The 23838-nt window shown below is 55.9% G+C and overlaps 1 protein-coding gene across 2 annotated transcripts; it reads right to left on the reverse strand.

Annotated features, from left to right (window-relative positions):
- Nucleotides 1–6038: 6038 nt before the first annotated feature.
- Nucleotides 6039–23800, reverse strand: MSANTD1 (Myb/SANT DNA binding domain containing 1). Of its 2 annotated transcripts, none has more exons than XM_077875822.1 (4): nucleotides 21961–23800; nucleotides 18484–18748; nucleotides 14617–14892; nucleotides 6039–12590 (listed from the first exon to the last, which is right to left on the reverse strand). In XM_077875822.1, the coding sequence occupies exons 1-4, from the start codon at nucleotides 21974–21976 to the stop codon at nucleotides 12350–12352; spliced, it is 798 nt and encodes a 265-aa protein (XP_077731948.1). In that variant the 5' UTR covers nucleotides 21977–23800; the 3' UTR covers nucleotides 6039–12349. The 2 variants fall into 2 exon arrangements, with proteins under 2 accessions (XP_077731948.1, XP_077731958.1); XM_077875832.1 differs by lacking the exon at nucleotides 21961–23800 and adding an exon at nucleotides 19395–21931.
- Nucleotides 23801–23838: the final 38 nt, after the last annotated feature.

Below are 23838 nucleotides of genomic sequence, written 5' to 3' on the forward strand. Positions count from 1 at the left end.
TGATTTTGATCAAAAGCAAAATCTCTGTCCACCAAAAGACACAATTAGTGTCCATTTTTCACTGTGGTGGCATCACAAGGTTTGGACAGACTCACCACCCCGTCCACTGCAAACCAGACAAAATGTGTGAGAGGGCTGTTTTCAGACATGAGACTGTGCCTGAGATGAGACAGGAGAGCAGTGAGCCTTGTGAGCCCCTGGCTTTTTGCCCGCAGCCAGCGTGCCCTAGGGTGTGGTGGGGACACCCCAGACTTGCAACCCCGCTCAGAGAAGGCTTCTGTGGGCACAAGCTGTGGGAGCCAGGAGCCAGGGGTAGGAGGGCTCCAGCCCTGGGGAGGAAGAGCTCAGACACAAGCAGGGAGGCTGAGACAGTGTGGACATGGGGCCAGGCTACATCTCCAGGGAGATGTGCTGGACTTGAGGTTCAAAGCCAGGGATGCAGGCCCTGCTCCATGGGACTGAGGGTCCCATGGCCTGTGAATCTCCCCCCCTCCTTTGGGTACCACAGAATGCTCAGCTGGGGCCTGTCCCCCTGCACACACCCCCACTTTTCCCAGAGGCCAGTGCGGCGTGGGGCTCCTGGATCCGGGCTGGATGCAGGACTGCTATTCTTGGCTGTAACCTAAGCCAGCTGCCCATTAAAATTCCATGAGTTTCGAAGGCTTGAGCTGCAGTTGATATTTCTAATTATTGTGAAATTAAAATTGTCCTCGTACTTTAAGGATAATTGCCGGCCATGCCAGCTGGCACCCCAGGGAGCCACGCTGTTCCCATGCAGAGCTTGGAAAGTCTCTGGAAAGTTCTCTGAACAGGGAAAGACAAAGGCTGTGGTGAAAACGAGGGAGGTTGGGGGCGGGTGGTAGGCATGTAGTTGGAATCTGAATTTCAGGGTTCACAGTCCCTTGTGACCAGGGTCCTGCAGCGGGTGGGCTGCTCCCAGGCCTGCAGCCAACCTGAGCCCTGGCACCCAGAGGAAGGAGGGGCTAGACCTGGCGTTAACTGGCACCCCCTATCCCTGGGGGTTAGGGAGTACCAGTAGGTGTAACAATGCAGGGTGCTCTGGCGCTGGCAGACCCTTGTGGGGTAACATGTGCTCCAGATTGCTTTGTGGCAGTGACGTGAGGTGGCAGCTGGAACAGGAGGGCCTCTCTGGCCCACCCCTCACGCTGCTCCCCTGTACAGATGCAACCAGCACCACGCTCTGCCCTCCCCTGGAACAAGGCCTCAGGGGTGCTGGCGGCTGACCATGGCCTCTGCCCCCGGCCCCCGCTCCAGAAGGACAGGTCCGGGCAGGGCAGGCTGGCTGTGGGACCCCCCCACAGCAGGGGCAGAGCTAGCCTGGAGCCCCAGGCCCCTCAGCTCCTCCAGGGTTCTCCCCTGCACCCAGTGCCCCTCCTGCTGCCTCCCTTCTGATTCAGGGACCGTGTACACATGGAGTGGGGGGCATCAGCCATCGGGTGCTGTGCACCCCCGGCTCCTCTTCCCCTGTTGGGTCCTGACCTCTCCCAAACACCCCTCAGAGCCACCCTAGAGGTACAGGGAGGGCCTGGGGCCTCAGGCTCATTCTTGCTGCCTCCCACCACACCCCATCACTGCTGCCCTGCAGGCGGGCAAGGAGGCCCTTGGGTACTTAACCATGCCCAGTGCAGCTTTGAGAAATAACATGGGGCGAGCCATAGCCCTGGAGCCTTAGAACGCAGCCTATAATTCTGGGGGCAGCCCCGCAGAAGGAGGAGCCCGGGCCGTCTTCCCCTAAACACACCCCACCCCAGCCCGCGAGAGACCAGTGGCTGGAGACTGAGACCCCTGAGCCAGGCCAGAGATCCGATCGGTCCGGCCAGTGTAGCAAAGCCTCCAGAAAACCCCAGACAGCGCGTCCGAGCGGTGCAGATGGGATGCGGGAGGGTGACGGGCCACAGAGCCTCTCCCCCATCTGGCTGTTCCGAGTGACATCCTTTGATTCAGTGCACAGCATGTTTGCCCGGGCTCCATGAGTCGCTCTAGCAAACGGTCAAACCCGAGGTGGGCTGTGGGACCCTTGGATCCAAGGACCTGCGGCCAGAAGCACAGGGGACTGTGGAGTCTAGGTGGAGGGGCAGCCTTGTGGGACTGAGCCCTTCCCTGAGGGGTCTGATGCCATCTCCAGGAGGAGAGTGAGAGGGATCCCTGGATGGCGCAGCGGTTTAGCGCCTGCCTTTGGCCCAGGGCGCGATCCTGGAGACCCAGGATCGAGTCCCACATTGGGCTCCCGTTGCATGGAGCCTGCTTCTCCCTGTGCCTATGTCTCTGCCTCTCTCTCTCAATCTCTGTGTTACTATCATTAAAAAAATAAAAAAATAAATAAATAATAAAAAAAAAAGAGGAGAGTGAGAGGGCTGAGTTAGATTTGGGGGACACTCAGTTGGTGTCAGACAATTGCTTGATGATGTCAGTGGGAAAAAATGTCAGAATTGGGTGCAGAATTGAATACTGACACCTCTAACATCACATTCTGACCCCCAGCCCTGATCACCCATGGCTCTGACCCCTAGCCCTGCCCACCCAAGCCCTGACCCCCAGCCCTGACCACCCCCAGCCCTGACCACCCACACTTCAACCACTCTCACCCTATAGGGGCCCATGGCATCTCCATCACTTCTGCCTCCCAAGCCTCAAGCAAAGCTCATCTTTGATGCTATCTACCCCAGAACTGTGCAGGGAAGGATCCTGGAAATGTGGCTCCCAGCATAGAGAGCATGGATAGAACACTCCGGAACACACAGTATCAGACGTCCACCTCAGTCCTGAGGGGGACCCTACTGCAGAAGAGGCCTTACCTGCTTCTGGGGGGCAGAAGTGGCCTGGAGGGCTGGGGAGGAAGCCCCACTCCACCTGCAGTGACCAGGGCTGCAGCGCCCCTCTCCTGCCACACCCCTCCCCCCCTCAGCTGGCTGGGCCTTAGCCCCCCTCCCTCGGCTGCATCCCCCCCCACTGCACCCCTCCCCCACCTGCAGCCCTGCTGCTGCATACCTGAGCTAACCAGCAGGGTGCCCCGCCCCCATCATCTACCGAACATCTCAAGACTCTTTAAAGCTCTTTGTTATACACCGTTTTAGAAGTTTTATTAATCAAATTAGGCCACTTTTCTCTTTTCTGATTTGTCCCATTAGAGAGGTCTTGACCCCAAGGTTACATGTTCCTTCAGAATCGCTTCTAGAAGTTTTCCACTTTTATCACTTAAATTTTTGATCCACCTGACATGAACCTTATAGAAGATTATGACATTTGTCCCTGCTTCCTCCCCAGTTATGTACATCAACATACCAGTGAACATCTGTCAAAGCCCATGTCTGGGCGAGCCACCCGTTCTGGTCTCTCCCCACCAACACCATCTCCCCACAGGGCCTGAGTGCTTGGTTTTATCTGTGAAAAAGCAAAATCCAACTGAGTACAGTTAAAGATCTCATTGGCTTTACGAGATGATTCATTAACCAGCCAGCTTTTTGTCTCAGATAGGGGTCCAAGGTGATGCACAAAATGGGGGACGTTTATGGGCAGAAGTGGGGACACAGGAAAGACCATGTTGTTTCAGGCAAGATTCCCCTAGGGGACGTCCTCTCCCCCCAGGGACATCCTCCCCCCCAGGGATGCCCTCCCTCCAGGGATATCATTCCCCCCCAGGGATGTCCTCCTCCCCAGGGATGTCCTCCTCCCAGGGACATCCTCTCCCACCAAGGATGTCCTCCCCCACCAGGGACATCCTCTTCCTTCCAGGGACATCCTCCTTCCCACCCCCAGGATGTCCTCTCCCCAAGGTCATCCTCCCCCCCCCCAGACATCCTACTCCCCCTGGAACATCCCCCTCCCCCAGGACACGGCATCACACCTTTTGTCCAGGTGTCCCTCTCCGATCTTTACTATGATTAAAGTCTTCTCCAGTTTCATTTATTCATAAGCATTTCTCAGCTTTGGTTGTTATGTGAGTTTTCCTATTCTTAACCAGTTATTAATAAGACAGAAAAAAACAAATTTTATATATTAATCATATATTTATCTTATTAATATAGTAGGGTTTTTAAAACTTTTCTTCCGGGATCCCTGGGTGGCGTAGCAGTTTGGCACCTGCCTTTGGCCTAGGGTGCGATCCTGGAGACCCAGGATCGAGTCCCACGTCGGGCTCCCAGTGCATGGAGCCTGCTTCTCCCTCTGCCTGTGTCTCTGCCTCTCTCTCTCTCTCTCTCTCTCTCTGTGTGACTATCATAAATAAAAAAAATAAAACTTTTCTTCCAAGTTTCCTGGTTTCATAATCATGTCTTTGGCAAAAACAGATCATCGTTGCCTCTCCTTTTCCAATATTTGCACAGTGACCTTGTCCTTGGTGATGCTGACCCCACAATGACGGTCCCACTGTGTGTGGCTGCCATGTGCTTGCTGGATGGGGTGGGAACGACATCTGCATCCCTCCCTGAAAGTCCTGTCATGCTGGGAACTTTCCAAAGGGCTGTCTGCATGATGCAGGCCAATGACCTCCTCACACTGATTTGGTGGGTTTGGTGATGCTGCTGGTGGTTCTCTGACTTTTCTCAAAGGAGCCCTACTTGGTTGTACTGTCTTAGGTTTGCTAGGATTTTACTTAGAACTTTCACTTTATTTTCCTGTTTTGTATTCTTTTAAAAAGAATCAGGTTGGTATTAAGACATGAAGTGGGACATTTTCTTCTTTTTTAGAGTTTAACATAATTCAGATAACATCTTGGGAAAGCATTTTGACAATCCCTACCCAATTGATCCTGCAATCCCGCACGTAGGAATTTACTGCATAAAAATACTTGTCAGTTACAATCCACATACAAAAAAATCTAATTAAAAATTGGGCAGAAGATCTGAATAGACATTTTTCCAAAGAATACACACAGATGGCCAACATAAAAAGATGCTCTACATGACTGATGTCAGGGAAGTGCCAATCAGAACCTCACCCTGTTAGGATGGCTCTCATCAAAAAAGACAAGAAAGAACCAGTGTTGGCGAGGACACAGAGAAAGGGGACCCTCATGCTCTGTGGCTGGGCATACAGGCTAGTGCACTTGCCACCGCATAGATGAACCTGCAGGACCCTGTGGGGAGTGGAAAAGCCAGACACAAAAGGATATCCCACGGGCCTGCAGTTCCTGACGCCCTGGAAGAGTCAGGTGCCCAGAGGCAAAAAGTAGGGTACCGGGTGTCAAGGGCTGGGAGAGAAGGGAGATGCTGCTCCATGGGGACACGAGGTCAGTTGGGAGGGGCAGGGGTGCTCGCCACAGTGGGAACAGACTTACTGCCTCTCAACTGGATGCCTAACAGTAGGTAAAATGGTAGATTTTGTGTTATGTGTATTTTACTACGTTTAAAAAATTGTGGAAATGCTAAGGACTTGGGACACCTGGGTGGCTCAGTCGGTTAAGCATCAGACTCTTACATTTTGGCTTGGGTCATGATCTCAAGGTTGTGGGATTAAGCCTTGCATCAGGCTCTGCACAGAGCATGGAGTCTGCTTGGGATTCTCTCCCCCGCCCTACCCCCAACCAGCACGTGCGTGCACCCTCACTCTAGATAAATAAAATCTTAAAAAAAAAAAAGGGGGGGATGGGATGCCTGAGTGGCTCAGCGGTTGGGTGCCTATCTTTGGCTCAGGTTGTAATCCTGGGATTCAGGATCGAGTCCCACATCAGGCTCCCTGGAGGGAGCCTGCTTCTCCCTCTGCCTATGTCTCTGCCTCTGTCTCTTATGAATAAATAAATAAAATCTTTAAAAAAAAATGGAAATGCTGGCAGCCCTGTGGCTCAGCGGTTTAGTGCTGCCTTCAGCCCAGGGCCTGATACTGGAGACCTGGGATCGAGTCCCACGTCAGGCTCCCTGCATGGAGCCTGCTTCTCCCTCTGCCTGTGTCTCTGCCTCTCTCTCTCTCTGTGTCTCTCTCGAATAAATAAATCTTAAAAAAAAAAAAAAAAAAGGAAATGCTAAGTACTTTTTTTTTTGAAATGCTAAGGTCTTAAATACCCAAATGATCTGTAAAAAGAGTAACAAGATTGAAAGATTTATTATATCAGATTTTAAGACTCATGGTAAAAACAGTATGTATTGACACAAGAATAAGAATCATTAATAATGGACAGAATGCAGACTATAGATGTAGACACACATATTTGGGGGCAATTTATTTATTTTTTAAGTTTATTTTTCAGTCATCTCTACACCCAATGTGGGGCATGGACTCATGACCCTGAGATTAAGTCACATGCTCCACGACTGAGCCTGCCAGGCATCCCGGGCAACTTATCTTTAAGAAAGATTCCAAAACCATTCAGTAGTGGAGGGACAGCTGGGGTCGGCAACCGGTGCTGTGACATGGGACCTGTGTTGGAGACATAAACTGGGCCCCTCCCTCACACATGAGCTGCTGAGTCTAACACGGTGACTTTCCTGGTCAACTTTCTGTTCCCCTGAAGCTGTCTTGTCTGATTTTACAAATGCTCACTAGTGTGCCTAAGTACACACAGGGGTATCCACTGCGCCGCTGTCACGAGAGCCTGGTGGGATCTGTTCATCTACCCGGGACCCATGAAACTGCTGCCACCACGCGGATGTGGTGCTGCCCTTGCAGGGGGGGAGGGTGTCACTCTGCATTACCACGGAGTACCCAGGAAGGTGTACCATGACCCTAGCAGGAGGGCTCAGAGCCGTGCTCGGGGCTCCTCCCCGGGACCATGTCACACACGCATGGGGGTAACCAGGAAGGGCTCGGGGCAGCCAGAAGCAGTCACAGGGTTGCACAAGGGCCAGAAACTCCAGCACCAAAGGCTGTTTTCCAAAGACATCGCCAGTTCCTGAATTTCAGGCCTTCCTCTGCTGTGTCCTGGTGCGGGTCAGCCAGCGGCCCCTCCCACCCCAGCCCACACGTTCAAAGGAGGTATGTGTGGCTGGCCAACCCCACAGAGGGTCAGCATGCCCTCCGCCATGTGTATGTGGTTCACCATGAGGCCTGTGCACCTGCTCCCTCATCTTCCCCTGCTCTGACCCCCTGACATGTGGACTCTTGGCTCTTGTGGATCTCCTGGATGACAAGAAGGTGGAGGTCCCGGAAGACAAACTGGAAGGGAGCAGGGAACTAATGCTGCCTTGGAGGAAAACAAGGATGGTCTCCTGGTTGACGATGATCTTGGATCATGCTGACCTAGTGCCCTACAAGGCAAAACTGAAGGGCAGCCGATGCCTTCTGCTCTGGGGAGAGGAAAGCGCTGGTTGTAGGCCAGTGAATAGGTCTCATGTAGGACACGCAGCTGTAAATGGGAACCACCCCCCCCCCTTGAATGAGCTGAAGGATACCCCATTGTTCTCAAAGATGCACCTGCCTTTTGGAAGCCAAACCAAGGTGTGCCAGGAAGACATGCTCCTGTGCTTGTCAAGGCTTCCATTTTGGTGGCTCTGAGGCCATTCGGGGGATTGGGCCTGTTCTTTGGTCCAATTATACCTCCAGGAAGTGGGTGCAGGTCCCTCTGGGGAGATGGCCCCGGGCTGGCACCCTGCACAAGCCCTGGTGTGAGGTCCCGCCTAGGAGTCCTGGAGATGGCAGCTAACTCAGAGCCAGGGGCTGGAGCTCCCAGGCAGGTCAGTGTGATGCTCTTTCTTTCTGAAGCGATGACCTTCCAGCTATGAGCCCATTTTCTTTGCTCAGGGTGTCCTCCCCTCATTGTCAAGCCTCTGACTGATACCGCCCTACTCCCCTGTTCCTGGTACACAGCAGGTGGTCAGCAGGACAGCAGAGGGGTTAGAGGGAAGCAGGACCTCCTTCTGGGCCCCCCTGGGGGACACAGCTCATGGGGGCTGGTGGGGTTGGGCTTGCACAAAGGCTTGCACAAAGGCTGCAGACCACCTCCTTATCCCTGCCCCTGCTGTGGGACCCACCAGAGCTTTCCAGGATGCACAGATACAAGTAAGGCCACCAAGCATCTTCTCATCCCTGTTGCCTTACACCCATGCCTGGGCCTTCCCAAGAGACTGATCTGTGGACCCCAAGTGTCCCTGAGGCCCAAAGTATTATCACAAAGGAAAAACGCCCTCTGCCATCTTCAGCACGTTGGCATTTGCAGTGCTGGGTGGAAAGGCTGGGTCCTTGGTGAGAAACAGGACATGTCCCGTGTCCCTCCCACCACACACTGTCTGCAAAAAACACGTTTCCCTTAAAAGTGTCCCCAATGAGCAGTAAAATGTACTAATTTTATTAAATCTTGGCCCTGGGACACACATCATTTTAATATTCTGCATGACAAGATGGACAGTCTGTGTGACAGACTCCCACCATACGGTGTGACAGCTGTCAGGGAGAAGCCCGTGGTCACCGTTCAGCTGCCAGAAGATGCAGCTGCAAACATTCTTCACAGGAACATGATTTTCACCTGAAAGGCCTCTGGCGCCTGGTGGATGTGCTCTTGGAAACCAACAAAGGGAGCTGTCCCTATGGGGAAAACAAGTCACGTGGTTGTGGTGGCCGGTGGCAAGATTCTGGCTTTTGTGCCAAGGTCAGGACCGTGGAAGAGCTGCCTCCACCGCTGTGAGCTCGATAACCCACCCTGGGAAAGGCTCTGCGGTCAGGGTGGGAGAGTGAGAGCAAGCAGCTGATGGTGTCTGTGCACTGTATTGGCACAGAAGACACGCATGACAGCGAGAACCAGAATTTTCCAAATGCCCGGTACAGCGTTAGAGAGCGTGGCGAACAGAGGTCCCCGAGGCACAGGACCAATGGCTGGCTGCAGGCTCAACACAACTCTGGAAGAGCTGGTGGGCTGAGTCCACACTGCAACTAGCCCGCACAGCCAGTGTCCTTCCTGGGAGAGGTGTCCACCATGATCTTTCTGTTCCAAACACCTGTCCATGCGGCGCCGGGTCTCCCGTGGACACCCACCAGCCCGAGGCTGGAGCCAGCTGTGACACAACGCCCCTCTTCTCCTGAAAACCTTTTGTTTTGGAAAATGTATTTTTCATTCAATTGCTGTTTATGTCAACACGTAATGGGTTTATTATTTTGAAATGAGTCCAATTTTTAAGTTTTAGGTTTGATTTCTAGTAAGGTCTGTTAGGTGTTAGAATTGGTGGCAAGGACCCAGAGGAACAGAGGCTGTGACATCTTCAGGGCCTCCTAGAGCATGGAGGGCCCTGTGAGTGCAGAGGCTCGGGGACCGGCTCCGGGCAGCATGCATGCGGTCAGCTCCTCGGGAGGAAGCCGCTTGGGTCTGGCTGGCCTGGGGCCCTGCCGCCCCTAGTGCAGTCTGAGTTTCTGTCTCATGTTTTTCCAGCTTTGACCCTGACAGCACACTGGCTGCATGGGTGTGTGACTGCACACTTTTTGCTTCTGTTCTGCATTTCCCAGCGCCACATGAGGCCCAGAAGGTCTTCCTCATCCTTCGGCCTTAGACCTCTGCCCCAATCCTTTTTCATTTGAACTTAAAAATACTTTCTTCAGGGGCACCTGGGCGGCTCGGTGAGTGAAGCATCTGGCTCTTGATCTGGGCTCAGGTCAGGATCTTAGGGTCATGAGTTCAAGTCCAGTGTCAGGCTCTGCACTGGGCATGGAGCTGACTTCAAATTAAAAAATGACAACAACAACAGCAAAAAAACAACTTTCTTCCATTTCAAAATAAACAAAAACCCACAATGTTATTGAGAATATTGCTGGAATTACATTAATAAGATGATGACACTTTACTTTGGCACTTCTAGGAGTATGCGGTTTCTCCACATGCTCAGGAATTGTTTTAGATTTTACAATAAAACCGTAGTTTTCTTCATGTCGATCCTATACCTTTCTGGTTAAACTTGCTCATAGAATCCCTGCGGTTCTCAATTATGACCCTGAATGGAACATTCCATTCTCATAATCCACAGGTTCAAGGTGGTTTAAAGAGTTCTTGATCTTTTATATATCTTGTTTTCTGGGAATATAAAAATATCATCTGAAAATAAAGGCAATTTTCATTTCTTTTATCCCACTTATTTGTTTGTCTTGATGCATTAGCTATATAAATGCCAACATTAAATAATAAAGGGAGAGAAAGCATATTTGTTTGGTTTTGGAGTTCAGTTTTTGGCGTTAAAAGGATCATTGTCTTGCTGGATCTTATCAAACAGCTTAGTGTTTACTAATAGAGTCACTTTCCCCCTTAATGGACCAATAACTACAGAAGAAATCAGAGACTCCCTACAGACACACTATTTATGAAGCGCGTGACGCAGGCAGTTGTCCGGCTGGCCTCCACCTGACCACATCGGTTCTGCTCCAGCCCAACAGAGTATGGGGCAGCACAGAATCTGCAGACATGGAGAGAGACAGCACTGATCCCACACTCAGAGAGACAGCTGGGAAAGTTAAATAGTGCAAATGACTTCTAATTACAGAGGCAAAAATGCTACATAACATACTGCAACTGTTGCCTTCTGCCACTATGTTAACCCTGGTAGCCATGGCCACAGCTCCAGGAGTGCCAGGACGGTTAAACCTGGTATGCCATGGCCACAGCCACAGCCATGGGAGCACCAGGACAGTTAAGGTAAGAGAGCTCCTGCATCACTTGGAGCCACAGTCTGTGGCCATCTCGGCGACCCCTGGGCCACTCTGATGGGGTTCTAGCCAGCAGCCTTGGCATAGCCAGCAGGCTGAGTGTTTGTCAATCAAGTTCTCACTGGGACATCGTGTCTCAGGAGCAGCTGGGTTCCTGTGCCAGAAATCAGCCCTCAGTTCAGGTCTTCAGGATGAGGCACTCCCTCAGTCTCCTGTGTGGTGGGGTTTTGGGGCTTGTTCTGTGCATGCCTCCCCAGCACTGGTTCAGTGACATCATGCTGGTAGCTGACACTGGCCTTGCTGGGAACACTGACCGTTTTGGAAGAAATTGGCAAGTTCACACTTCAGCAGAGCCTCCTGTCATACATTCACTGAACTACTGCCTTGGGTCCCAAAGCAGCATGGTTTGAGTCCATGCACATGTGCTCTGGGGAGGTCCCCGAGGTGGTGAGCCAGGGGCATCCATCCTGTTCCATCTGGCTCTGCCCTCTGGACTCTGTAGCCAGGCCTGCGACTGGCCTCTGCTCCACCTGCATGACCTTGGGTGGCTGACTTCAAAGGCCACTGGAGTGTCCCATGAGGGGTCACTGTCAACCAGGATAACTGTGACAGCCTCCTGGCAGGACCCCTGCCTTCATCCCACCTGCCATGGGGCTGCTCAGGAGCACCCAGAAGGAGCTTTTCTAGGTCAAAAGTCAACCATGTCACTTGCTGCATTGCCTCACAACCCTGCTGGGTGGGCAGCAACATGCTGGTCCCGGGGGGGCCAGACACTCCCGTGCCCTTCATCCTTTGCAGTCAGAGACCAAAGCCCAAGTGGCCAACAGGACTTAGGAAGAATTCAGCAGAGAAGCATCTGGAATGGTTTTCCTGCTGGAAAGGGCAGAGGCAGGGAGGTGAGCATTATCTCACAGCTCTGGACACCACCACCTCCTGCTCAGAGGGCCCCGGCCAGCACAACACCCAAAAGCTTCCTGTGCGTCTATGGCCTGGCTGCACTGCCTGGCTGCTTCTGTGAGGCTTCCTCATGCTTGGGGCCAGCCCTTCCTGTCCTGCGTTGACCACCACCTGCTATCATGTCATTTCCTTCTTCACGCGTTTGCCTCCTCGCCTGGAACAGGAGTGCATGAGGCCAGGTCTCTGTTCATCAGCGTGACACCCCCAGGCCTAGGAAAATGAACAGGGTGGTGCCTGTGGGTAGCTGTCATTGCTCTGTTAGCCTTCTTGCTGGGAGGTGATTGGAGCACCCAGTACTCCAAGGAGAGGGCCGAAGGCTCCCTGGGTTTGCTGTGGCATCAGAGGCCACCTCAGGAGTACTGCTGCAGACTCTAGGGAGGGGCAGGCAGGCATCTCCCCTTCAGGACAGTTTCTGTTACGAGTGCAAAGCTGCCACTTGCCTGTTTCCATATGCTTTTGTTTTTGGAATAGACCAACCTGGTGCATTCCCTCTGAGCTGGAAAGGTGAACTCTGCTTCCAGGGAGTCATGAAAAATCACACATTTAATGCCGAAAGCCATTTCAAGTATCATCGGTAGTCACCACACCGGAGAACAGGTTCTAGGAGTTCCCACTGGGGGATCACCCCCGTGTGACCTGGTGTCCTCGGCCTGTGTCTGAGGAGGGGCTTCCACACCAGGAAGTCCGATCCAGGAGCAGCCCCAGGGGCCAGCGTGAGGCTGGCTCCCTCTGGGACCTGGCCTGGCCCGGCCGGCCTGTGTTGTATGGCCAGCCTGCTTGGGCCCTGGCTGCCCACCCGCCCGCCAGCCCACCCGGCAGCCTACACGTTGGACTTGGCAATCATCTTCTCCAGCAGACTCATCATGCGCTCCTGGAGCTGCAGGCTCTGCACCTGCAGGAGATTCTGCTGGTCCAGCACGCGGCGTACCTCCCGGCACGTCTCCTCCATGGCGCGACTCAGCTTGCGCTGCTCCTCCAGCATGGCCTCCAGCAGCCGCAGCTTCTTCTTCTGGAAGTGGCAGCTCTGCACCTTGCGCTTCTTCACGGGCCGCTCGTCCGACCTGGAAGGACAGTGCCAGCGTGTGGATGGCCGGCCACACAATCAGGGCACCAGAGGCTCCGCCTGCCTGACTCTCCCACCCACCTCAGTGGACACATGGGAAACAGCCCCTGGTAGCCGAGCAACTGCTCTGCCCTCCCTCCCCCTGGTCCAGCAGGTGAGGAGGGCTGTAGCCCTCCTCCCAGGATGGTGAAGGGGCCAGGGGGCTGTAGGCACTGCCGTCCTGTGGGCCTTGAGGCAATCCAGTGACCTGGGTCACAGGATAATCCAAACCCCCTGTAGCCTAGGTGGAGCTCAGGAGTAGCAGCCACACGGGGGGGAGAGATGAAGAGGACTGGGTGGGAGGGGGGCAGGGCAGTGTGGCCTCTCCCCCAGGACTGGAACCTCTGGTAGTTCCAGGGAGGCAAAGGTAGCCTACCGGGTGGTAGGCCCTGTGCTCTCTGTTGTGGGCTGGGGAGCATCCCTGCTCTAACTGGCCAGACCCCACCAGTCTCCTTGCCTGGGCCCCATGCTTTGAAGCAGAATGGTGACCTGGCCAGTCTCAGGGGCAGGGGTGCCAGTCCCACATCCTGGCCCTTGCGTGGTGCCTGGGGCAGCTGTGAGTCTGGGAACCAGGTCAATCCACAGAAACACCTGGCCATAAACCTCAGGTTTCTAGCTGACTCCATCTGGCCATCCACAAATGCATTCTTGTTTGGGGTCTTTGCTGAGAAATCCCATCCAGGGAAGGGGCGCTGGACAAACCAACTGGCAGCCCCTGATACCAGACCTTCCTCATCTTACCCCCATCTGACAGACCTGGAGGCCAGGGCTGCGGGAGAGGCAGGGCCAGTCAAACCCACTCTTTTCCTTCTCTTCTCAGACTAGCCAACTCCTATTCACCCTTGAAAGCCGAGCCCTAATGTCCCTCCTTTGGTTCCCCTGGCCTCCCCAGCACAGGAGTGTGCCTCCTGTGTACCTGTCTGTAGGCATCTCCAGGGCAGGTTCAGGTGGCCGGAGCTGGCCCAGCAGGACGTCTGTGAAGGGACATCAGAGGGGACAGGCGCGTACACTGCAACCAGCTGAGGGGAGCACACTGGAGGCTCAGCCCAACATGCCTTCCAGCCAGCCTAGCCAGGTCAGGATCTGCTTGGGGGTGATGGGGAGCCCAGGAGCCAGAAACTGGGGGCTGGTGGGAATGGGACATTGGATTTCCTCCATGTCCCAGGCCCCACACCAAGTTCCTTCTCTCTCATGACACTCCCAGTCACCCTCAGACAAAGTGCTGATTCATCCCCATTTCACAGAGGGAGACTGAGGCCCAGAGAGGTCAAGGACTTTCCACACAGCTAGAAAGTGATGTAGCCAGGAGCCAAAACCAGACTATGGACATGATGGCCCGCACTTCAATACCACCTGCCTCCCAGTCTGAGGCCTCCCCATCTGAAGCCTCCTGTCTGAGGCCTCCTGGTCTGAAGCCTCCCCATCTGAAACCTCCTGTCTGAAGCCTCCCGGTCTGAGGTCTCCCTCTCTGTGGCTCCCTATCTGAAACCTCTCCATCTGAAGCCTCCCCATCTGAAGCCTCGGTCTGAGGCCTCTTGGTCTGAAGCCTCCTGATCTGAGGCCTCCGGGTCTGAGGCCTCCCCGTCTGAAGCCTCCTGGCCTAAAGCCTCCTGGTCTGAGGCCTCAGGTCTGAGGGCTCCTGGTCTGAGGCCTCCCCGTCTGCGACCTCCCCGTCTGAAGCCTCCCAGTCTGAGGCCTGTCTGCGACCTCCCTGTCTGAAGCCTCCTGGTCTACAGCCTTCCTGTCTGCAGTTTCCCTGCCTGAGGCCTCCCTGTCTGTGGCCTCCCCGTCTGAGGCCAGCCTGCCTGAGGCCCCCTGTCCCAGGAGGCACTTGCACACCACCTAGGCCTTTGCAGCCAGCCAGGGATGGCAGACGACACCGCCGCCCCGAGAGCCGCTGCCCATCACCGCTCCCAGCCCCTTCTCTGGCTGCCGGGCTCCTGGCCCCGCTGGTCGTGGAGGCGGGGAAGGAAGACACACACTACCTGAACTTAAGGGACAGTAAGCTGGAGGAGCTGTCGGAGCGATCGTCCTGGAAGCGGCCTTCGTAGGAGCACTGGTTATACGGTAAGTACAGAGGGGTGGACTTAGCAGACGGCGACAGGGACGCCTCGGTCTGGGACGTGGAGGGCCCCGGCTGCTGGCCGTCCGGCAGTTTGCCATCACAGGACTCGGGGACCTTGGCCAGAATCCTATCAATGGCTAGGTAATAGGGCCAGTCGGGCGGGACGGACTCGCTATCTGTCATGCATTTTAATTTCCTGAAACGAGAGACACAAGAGCCAAGGGTGAGAAACGGAGCTGCTCCCGGCCTGTCCTGCCTGGCCCTCGGCTGAGGGGTGCTCAGGGGTGCGAGAGCCCCGGGGCCCAGGGAGCTGCATGGCTCGGGCGGGTACCACTCTTGGCCAGACAGCCTCCCCAGAAGGACTCCAGAGCCAGGGTGACATTAGACTCGGAGAGAAGTCAGGCTGGGGACCTAGCCCACCGGGGACAATAGAAGCACACGCCCCAAACGTGAATACGGTCATCTGGGAGTGTGAGGACCTGAGCTGGGCTGAACTGCCTCTGTCCTGGTTGTTCTGTAATCTCTAAACTCCCTACAGTGAACAAATACTCCTTTTAATAAAATATACAAACATAGGAATAAAATATAAGTATGATATAATACAACCATAAGGTATCATAATATAAGAAATTTGTTTTTCTAAAGAGACTGCCTTAGAAGTGAGAACCACAGGAGTTAGGAGCATAGGTTTCAGTGTCCAACACATCTGAGCTGTGTCTCATCTCCACCACTTTGCTGTGTGACCTTAGGCAGGTTCATTAACCTCTCTGAGCCTTCATTTTCACATCAGTAAAATGGGGATGAGCAAAGTAAATTCGTCACAAGCTCCAGGGAGAATCTAATAAGACAATGCCCAGTTCCCAGCAAACAACAAACATTCTTGGCTGAAGGTACCAGGAGGCAGCAGGGCTGGGCCTGATCTTCCTCATTCCTACTTAGACTCCGGGGCCAGGGGTATGCACAGCATAGCTCTGCCCACCGTGGGCTGGAGCCCCGTCCAGCCCTGTGTCCTGCCCTTCCCCACCAGACAGGCCTTGTAGGTCCCTGGGTCTTGGCCAAATTTGGGGAGGTCAGCGATGGGAAGACTCAGCTGTAAAAGAGCTGGGAAGGAGGCCACCACTGGGAGGTTGCTGCCTGCCCATCAGACCCAGCCTTAGTCTGGGGTCCTTACATTCCTGCCCCACGCTTCTCCCGGGGATGGAGGCCCTCATGCTCTGGCGACCCCTGTGGCCGATGGCTCCTGTCTCTTGATGTGGGCTTCCCTCCAGCGTGGGCCCCTGGTCACACTCTTCACTAGAAATACTGAGCTGAGCATCTGACTGAGCTGCCTTCAGCAAATAGGCCCACCTGGACAGCAAGGGGGTCTGTGGCCCATGGCAGCAAGCTGAGGCCAGCTGCAGCAGGAGGAGGCCTTAGGAGCTTCATCCACCAGCCTGGATGTCCAGAGTAGAAAGCCAGGAGCAGGCCACAGAGGCACAGGCTGCTCTGTCTCCTGACCCCAGGACCATCCAACACCCTGGAAGCTGCACAAATTCCGGGTGTGGGAAGTTGAGGACCGTGCTTGGGGCCCCCACCCAACCTCTGCCTAGGCTCCCCTCCAGCACCCTGAGAGGTCTCCCTGTGCTTGCTCTGACCACTCAAGTCAGGCTCTCCTTGGAGAAATGAGGGAAAGCCTGCTTCTGGCACAGGAGACCCCTGAACGGTATTCCAAGAGACCATGTTCCACGGAACCTGGCCACCCCCACAGGCTTCCTTAGCCTGACAACCTCAATATGTAAGGAGCTACCATGAGAAAATAAGAAAAGATTTTGCTATGGGAGGCTTTCTGGGTCGGGGTGGAAAGAAACAGATGAAGAACCAGTCGACCAACTGAAGCATCAGCCTGTTACAGGCTCTGTGGTCTAGGGCTCAGTTCCCACCTCCACCCCCACCCCCCCGGGAATGGGAAACTGCAGTCTTGTACATGTGTGCAGCCCTTACCCCCAGCACTGAGGGTCTGGAGGGGTGCCCCACTGGAGGGCCCAGGCCCCACTCTGCTGCACCTGCATGGCCTATGGGCTCCCTGGCCCCCATCCCCACCTCCAAGAAGGGAACAGAATGCCTCCCCTGGGACTCTGAAGATGGCTCTCAGGATAAATAATGAACAACTCTGCCAGACACTAATCAGAGCCCATGAGTTACTGAGTCAGATGGGAAGCTGGTAAAGCAGCCGGCCTTGCCTCTGCAGCTCCCCTGCCCCGCAGCAGGCATAGAGGGCTCTCCATGTGCATGCAGGTGGCAGGAATGGGAATACACACGCATCTACAGACAACCTATCCCTTGCACCATGAGCAGGTGGCTGCTATTTATGTGGTGACTGAGGCCCTCAGACCCTTAATGGTTGCCTCATTTCTGGCCCCTGGGCCGGCCTGGGGGCTGGGACGGCAGGTGGACATGGGCCTTCAGGCAGGTCCAGGCCCTGCAACTCCTCCTCCCAGGGCCACAGAAAGTTAACTGGAAATAGCCGACTGGGTGTCATAACAGGCTGAGAGCTATAGGCCGGGGGTGGGGGAAGGACAGCAGTCGGCTCCTTGCCTACTGTTGCCAGGGACAGCCCTCTCAAGGTGCCCAGGGCAAGCCTGCAAGCCCTGTGTGCAGCCAGCCCTGGCTGCACCTCTGCCCCCTGCTCACAGCAGCCACCTTGGGCACCTGCATATCCTCTGGGGATGTGGACAGGCCCACCCTTGCCAGCATGCCCTGTGGCCCCAATCTCATTACCAGTCTTCCCCCTGTGGCCCCCAGCAAGACCCCAGTCAGACCATGACCCCTGCCCTGCCTGTGACCCTTACCATGCCCATGACCCACTCCATATCTGTGACCTTGGCTGCACCCAGGACCCTCTGCACTGCTGTGATCTCTGCCCTACCCAGGACCCTCTGCACACCATGACCCTCTGCAGATGGGCTTGGCTCACACACACCCAGAGACACTGGGCCCGTGGGGCCATAGCTGCCCCCTCACCCCTCCCAGGGGCCAGAGCTCCCCTGCCTGGGAACCTTGTTGGCAGCCCTGACTCACAGCTCCCCTCATGCCACGGTGGGGGGGTAGGTGGAGGCATCATAGGCCCACACCTGTCCTTCCACAAACAAGGCCCCTCCCACAAGTGGGGCCCCTGGGTGGTCCAGGGCTCCAGTATCAGACCTACTACACACCCTGCTCCTGACCGTGGCCCGTGTTGGCAGCACTCACGTCTGGGCTCAGTGGTTGCTGGGAATGACAGTGTCAGCACCAGGCAGGACTGCAGGCTTAGGAGCTGAGCCTCCTCCTCACCCCTGGCCTCGGTTTCCCTGCCTGTACGGCAGCCACTCTGCCTAGCTGAGCCTTGCCTGGGTGGCCAGCCTGTGGTATCCTGGTTGGCAGGAGGGTGTGTGGAGGCTGGGCGGGAGTCGTCTGTGTGGGCGCCTGTGTCAAGGGTCTGGGGAAGGGTGCTGATCGCCCCAGCTCTGCCTCGCTGGGCCTCAGCTTCTCCCTCTCCTTGATGGGAGGCGGCAGATAGTTTGTAGAGGCCCCATCTCGTGGCCCGGCTCTGCCCACACAGGGCCTTCCCACCTCAGCACCGAGGGGGTCCGCGGCAGCAGCCTAGGCACAGATGGCTGGCTGCCAAGCCATAGTGCTGGCCGTGGGGGTGCATGGTGGTGCGGCACGTGGGGCCCACCTATACAGGAAGGAGCCGGAGCCCAGGGCGTGGGGGTGCGTGCGGGTGTATGGGGTGCGCGGAGTGCATAGGCATGCGGCGCGTGGGGCCCACCTGTACTGGAAGGTCATGTTGGTGATCTTGATCTTGATCTCCTCGCCCAGCCGGCGCTCGCCTGTCATCTCCAGCAGTTTGCTGGCCATCTTCTCGTACACCTTGGCGTTGCGCTTGGTCTGCTTCAGCTCGTCGAAGAATTCCTCCCAGACGAGCATGAGGCCACGCATCTCGGCATCGGTCCAGTTGCGGGCACGCCGGTGCTTCTCCGTCTGAGGGGACACGAGGTAGCCAGGCGCTTCGGCGGCTGCCATGCCGGAGGTACCTGCGGGGTTAAAGGAGCGCGCTCAGGCGGGGCCTGTGGTCTGCGCACCAGGGCGGGAGCCCCACTCCTGGAAGGCAGCTCCACGCTCAAAATGGGGCCTACATCTGACAGGCAGGAATTTAGTTAAAAGCTTTTAAACGGGAAACGTCATTTTGATGTCACGTTTCCATAGCAACAGAGCAACTGCATAAGCTACAACAACAGAAACCTTTTAACTGAAAGCGCAGGAATCAGGGCTGCCCTGACGGGCCATCAATATTGCAGCGAGTGGGCCAGACCTCAAACCCACGGCCCAGGCGCCAGCCCGGCCACCAGGCCTCACCTGCTGGGAGCCCAGCGTGCTGGGGTCCAAGCCGAGCCCCCAGCTCAGCCCCGCCCCACTTGCACAGACCAGGGGCCCAGGAGGAGCCCGGGGGTAGAGGGTGGGGGGTAGGCAGTCAGGGTGGGGTAAAATGAGGGGCCAGGGCCAACAAAGATGGAGATGGGGGGGCAGCAAGGAGGGGGCACGGAGGCAGATACCCCCAGGGACCCTCGGCGACATACATGCAGGCATGCCAGCCCTTGCCTACCCACCATGCGCTCCACACACAGCATCCCCCCGGCAGTGCATGCACACTCCGTGACTGGAAACTAAGTGTGCCAATACCAGGCTGGGCAAGAGTGGGACTCTGTCCATTGGATCACCTGTCTCCCTCCTTGGTTGCTGGCCTGGGTGATGGGCGAGCAGAGAAGCCAGGGCAGTTCTTGAGGCCGAGAACAGTAGGCAGGCAGTATGTATTGGTCCCTCCCACCCTGGGCAGCCCCGCCACAGCCCTAACCACCCTGCTCAGAACCATCTGCACCTACACCCACTTCTACCTGGTAGGCGGCATGCTCCCTGTAGCCCCAGAGCCTACAGAAAAGGGTTTGCTAAATAAAGGCTTGCTGAGTAACAAAATGAACAAATGAAGGGACCAGTCTTAAGTAGCCCCTCTCCCTTCCCAACTGATCATCTAGAGTTTGCTTTTGGACTTACTGGCAAATTCCTGTTCATTCTGCAAAACCCTGTTCTGACATCACCTCCTCTCTGAAGTCTTTCCCACTCCATTTTGGTCCTTCTTCCCTTTTTCCCTCATGCCAATTGGATCTACCTTGAGCCAGGCCATTTTATTTTTCTATTCTAGTTGTGTGACCATGGGTTCAGAACACTTGCAAAAGTGAGAAAATAAGAATTTGAGTATTCTCTGAACACTGGGCACTGTTTTATGAGCTACACACAATTATATTCTACTTTGATCCTCATGGTCACTATGTTCCAAGTGAAGAGCTGAAGGGGTAGAGAGGGGAGATCACCCAGAGGGCAAGCGGCTGGCTTGGAGCTGAGTCTGACCCTGTGCTGTGTTCTCTCTTAAAGGAGCACTGGCTGGCAGGCTCCCAGTTAAAAGAATCTCCCCACCATTTCCTGGGGCCTCCTGGAAGGCAGGGATGCTGGCAGGGTGGCTACTGGCAGTGGGTGGCCATAGGACCCTCACCCTCTCTCAGCAGGTCTCTGCCAGAGTTTGACTGAGGCTCATGATGATGTCTCAAGGGCCAGGGCCACAGCTAGGGCTGGCTAGCAGTGGTGGGGCTGGGGGAACACTGTAGGACAAAGGTGAGTAAGACAGAGCCAGCAATGAGACAGCATGACTATTCCTCGGGGAACTGGAAAGGTGGGCTTGAGAGCCAGGATGAGGATGGGCTGAGGTGTCCCCTGAGTCTGGCCAGCTGATGTCAGCAGGATGGTCAGCCAGAAGAGGAGAGCAGGGCCACGCAACCTGTGAGTACCATGGGGACAAAGCGCCACCTAAAGGCATCAACATTCAAAATTGAAAGATTAGGGGATCCCTGGGTGGCGCAGGGGTTTAGCGCCTGCCTTTGGCCCAGGGCGTGATCCTGGAGACCCGGAATCGAATCCCATGTCACGGGCTCCCGGTGCATGGAGCCTGCATCTCCCTCTGCCTGTGTCTCTGCCTCTCTCTCTCTCTCTCTGTGACTATCATAAATAAATAAAAATTAAAAAACAAAACAAAACAAAACAAAATTAAAAGATTAAACTCCAATGGTTTAAATGCAGGAGCCCAGCACACCTGCTGGACAGGCCCCAGCACTGTCCCCTAGGCGCAGGCACCCAGCCAGGCTCCAGCAACTATGGGCCATCAGTGAGCCTGCTAGCATTTGTGGGATTCTGGCGGTGGGCTAAGCCTAGGGGAGGGACTCTCAAAGTCCAGGCTGAAAATCACCATGGTTAATAGAGGTCCTCCTCAGATCTGACCATGCACGTGAGTCTCGCTCCAAGTTGGCCTAGAACGCAAGAGCTGAACTTGGAATAGGGAGCTGTCGCTCAGGTGGAAGAGTGGGAGGTACCCAGGATGGGTGGGTAGATTAGGGTCAGAGCTGGAAGTGCAGCACGCCCGGGCAGAAGGGGCACGTGTGCACGCTCAGAGGGGCCTGCACCTGCCCCATTTATCTGGCTCTTGCTTCAAGGCCTGGGCCTGCTATCAGCTTCCTATAGGAGTTCCTTCCTCTCCAGGCAGTCACCTGGGGACACAGGGACACGGCCACCCGGCCAGGCAGCACTCTCCAGGCGTAGGCGCCTTGCACGTGGTGCTCAGGATGTTGGAGAGTGACTGGAAGGCCCTCCAGGAAGCCCTCAGTCCTTAGATAAAAATTCTCAGCCCCACCTGAGGGCTTTCTCCAGCGCAGCTCCAAGGGCTGAGCCAGGCTGCCTCCTGGCACCTCTTGGCACATGGGCAGAGCTACTGGACAGGGCAGTCTGGCATACTGGCTTGGCTGGGGATGGTGAATACTCATCAGGAGAAGCTGCTGTCCCAGGGACCCCTGCCTGGGAAACACTGAGAGAGCTGGTCCCACTGCTTCCAAGAGGCAGCCGCTGGCCTCCGGGTGTCCCACACAGGTGGTTCCCAAGGAGGAGTCTGCACCACCTACTTACCCTCCAGCTGGCATGTCCAGAGGAGTCAGGGTAAAAGGCTGGACTCCAAATGTCTTTTCAGGTTTCAATGGGCATTGGAAGCCCCCCCAGAGAGGGGAGTCCTGGGAGAGCTTCTGGAAGCAGAGCCCTCATGTGGTCCTCCCAGGGCAGGTACCCACTAGGTGGAAGGGGTTGGCAGGGTAAAAACCCAGCTGCCCCCACTGGGGAGGGCCCTGCCTGTCCTTGGTGGGGAGGAGCTCCATACCTTGGCACAGCTGCATGGCCTGCTGGGACCCTCAGTCTCTGAGGGATAGGGAGGCAGAGGGCCGGGGGCTGGGTATCCGGCAGTACCTGTAGGGAGAAGGGGTAGTCAGGCCTCAGCAGGAGGCCCCTGTAAGCCTCCATCTCCACATGAATGGATGCTCCGTCTGAGGTACTTAGACTGACATGGGGGCTGCGGGTAGGAAGCAGATGTCCCTGTGAGGAGCCTCTGGCACCTGCCAGGAGCAGGCACTGGTGAGCCGAGCCTATCACAGTGGGCAGGTGAGCTCAGCATTGGAAATACTCCATTCTGGGCAAAGGCAGGGAGGCATGTGGAAATGTGGCTGGAGGGTGGCCGGGGTGGCAGGGTAGAGCCCTGGGAGGACCGGGCTGGAGGATGGGCTGTCCCGGTGGAAGGGTGCAAGGATTGTCCCATGATGGCCTGGCTCACAGTGGAAGGAAGTTCCAAGCTGCCACCCAGCTCCCTGCTGGCCCCACTGGCCTTCTCCCTACATCTCCAGGTAGCCATACTCTGCTCTGTTAGCACTCTGCCTCAGTGGGCAAGCCCCGACCCTGCAGCAAGGGCTACCCTGGACTCACCCACATTCCACGTGCCCCTCAGGCTCCCTAGAGGACATGGCTGACAGGGAGAAGGCCACTGGAGCAGCCCCCACATCTGTTTGGGAGGCTAGTGGCAAGTGCCATCTGACCAGATGCAGGGGCCAGGCTGTCAAGACCCCCAAATCAGTAGAAACTGCAGGACATGCTCATGGCTCCCCAAATGGAGTCTTGGTGACATGCCACCAAGTGGCACTCAGACTACTGCCAGGCTGCTTCGAGGGCAAGGGGCAGCCCCCCAACACATCTAGAAGGGCTTCAGGAGTTTCTCAAGAAAAGTGAGGTCCTGCCCTCCATTGAGGGCACCTCTACTGTGGCGGCAGGAGGGCAAGTGGGGGATATGCAGCAGCAAAGCCCACTCACACCAGGGGCTCTGGGACCCTTCTTTTTAGAAACAATGGGTAGGCCAGGTGTGCTCAGATGCACCAGGCAGGGTCTGGCTGTCCAGGCTTGGACGAAGAAGGAGGACGCAGCCTTGGCAGCTTAAGGTGCCATCAGAGGCTTTGGAATTATATCACAGAGGAGACAGTTGGGGAGCTCAAGTCAGCCCCATGGAATGTTAGAGCCGAAGTGAGACTGCAGCCCTAGCGGGGAGACACTCCACCATGGTCCCTGTGCAGGGGAAGGGGGTCCTGAGGCTCCTGGCACCAGGCTCTCAGGGCTGTCACAGATTCCGGGGGAAGCCCGTGTGCTCATCATTCTCCAGCCCAAGGGCAAGGACTATGGTGCCCGTGTCTCCCTTGCTGGTACCTGCTATAGTGTGGGCTCTGGGACTGCCCTGCCAAGACAACAGGCAGCTGATTCTTGCCAACTGAAGGGAACCCAAGAGACTTGGGTGAATGGTACCCCACCTGAGCAGCCTGCCGCCTAGTTGTCTGTGCAGGCTGGTGGGCAAAACACCTGCACCCCAAGATGACTGCTGACTGCCGACAACACCGACTGCCAAAGCTCCCCAGGAGGGGTCTGCCCAGAGCTAAGAAGCATGGTACCCCATTCAGCTGATTAGGTAAGACTTTGAGGAGCAGGGAGGACTCAGAAGCTCAAAGCTGACAGGCCGGGAGCCAGAAGCCCAGGAGTCAGCGGGGCCCTGCAGGGCGCTCGGAGGCCAGGCCACAGTCCATGTGAGCACTTCAGCTACCCTGGTGTCCTTAGCACCCCTCAGGGCCCAGTTGCACACGGAGGCAGAGATTCAATGCTGAAACCACATGGCCCTGGTGTGAACAGATGACGACGTCACTTGACTGGCTCACGTCTGGGGCCCACT

Source organism: Canis aureus, chromosome 2 (genome assembly GCF_053574225.1).
Source record: "Canis aureus isolate CA01 chromosome 2, VMU_Caureus_v.1.0, whole genome shotgun sequence".
Classification (NCBI taxonomy): domain Eukaryota; kingdom Metazoa; phylum Chordata; class Mammalia; order Carnivora; family Canidae; genus Canis; species Canis aureus.

What these genes read in the sequence shown, in the direction of transcription:
- MSANTD1 (XM_077875822.1), bottom strand. An exon ending in AACATGACCTTCCAGTACAG is followed by an intron (nt 14,893 to 18,483) that starts GTGGGCCCCACG and finishes CTCTCGTTTCAG; the next exon opens with GAAATTAAAATGCATGACAG. An exon ending in TTACTGTCCCTTAAGTTCAG is followed by an intron (nt 12,591 to 14,616) that starts GTAGTGTGTGTC and finishes CTGTCCTTCCAG; the next exon opens with GTCGGACGAGCGGCCCGTGA.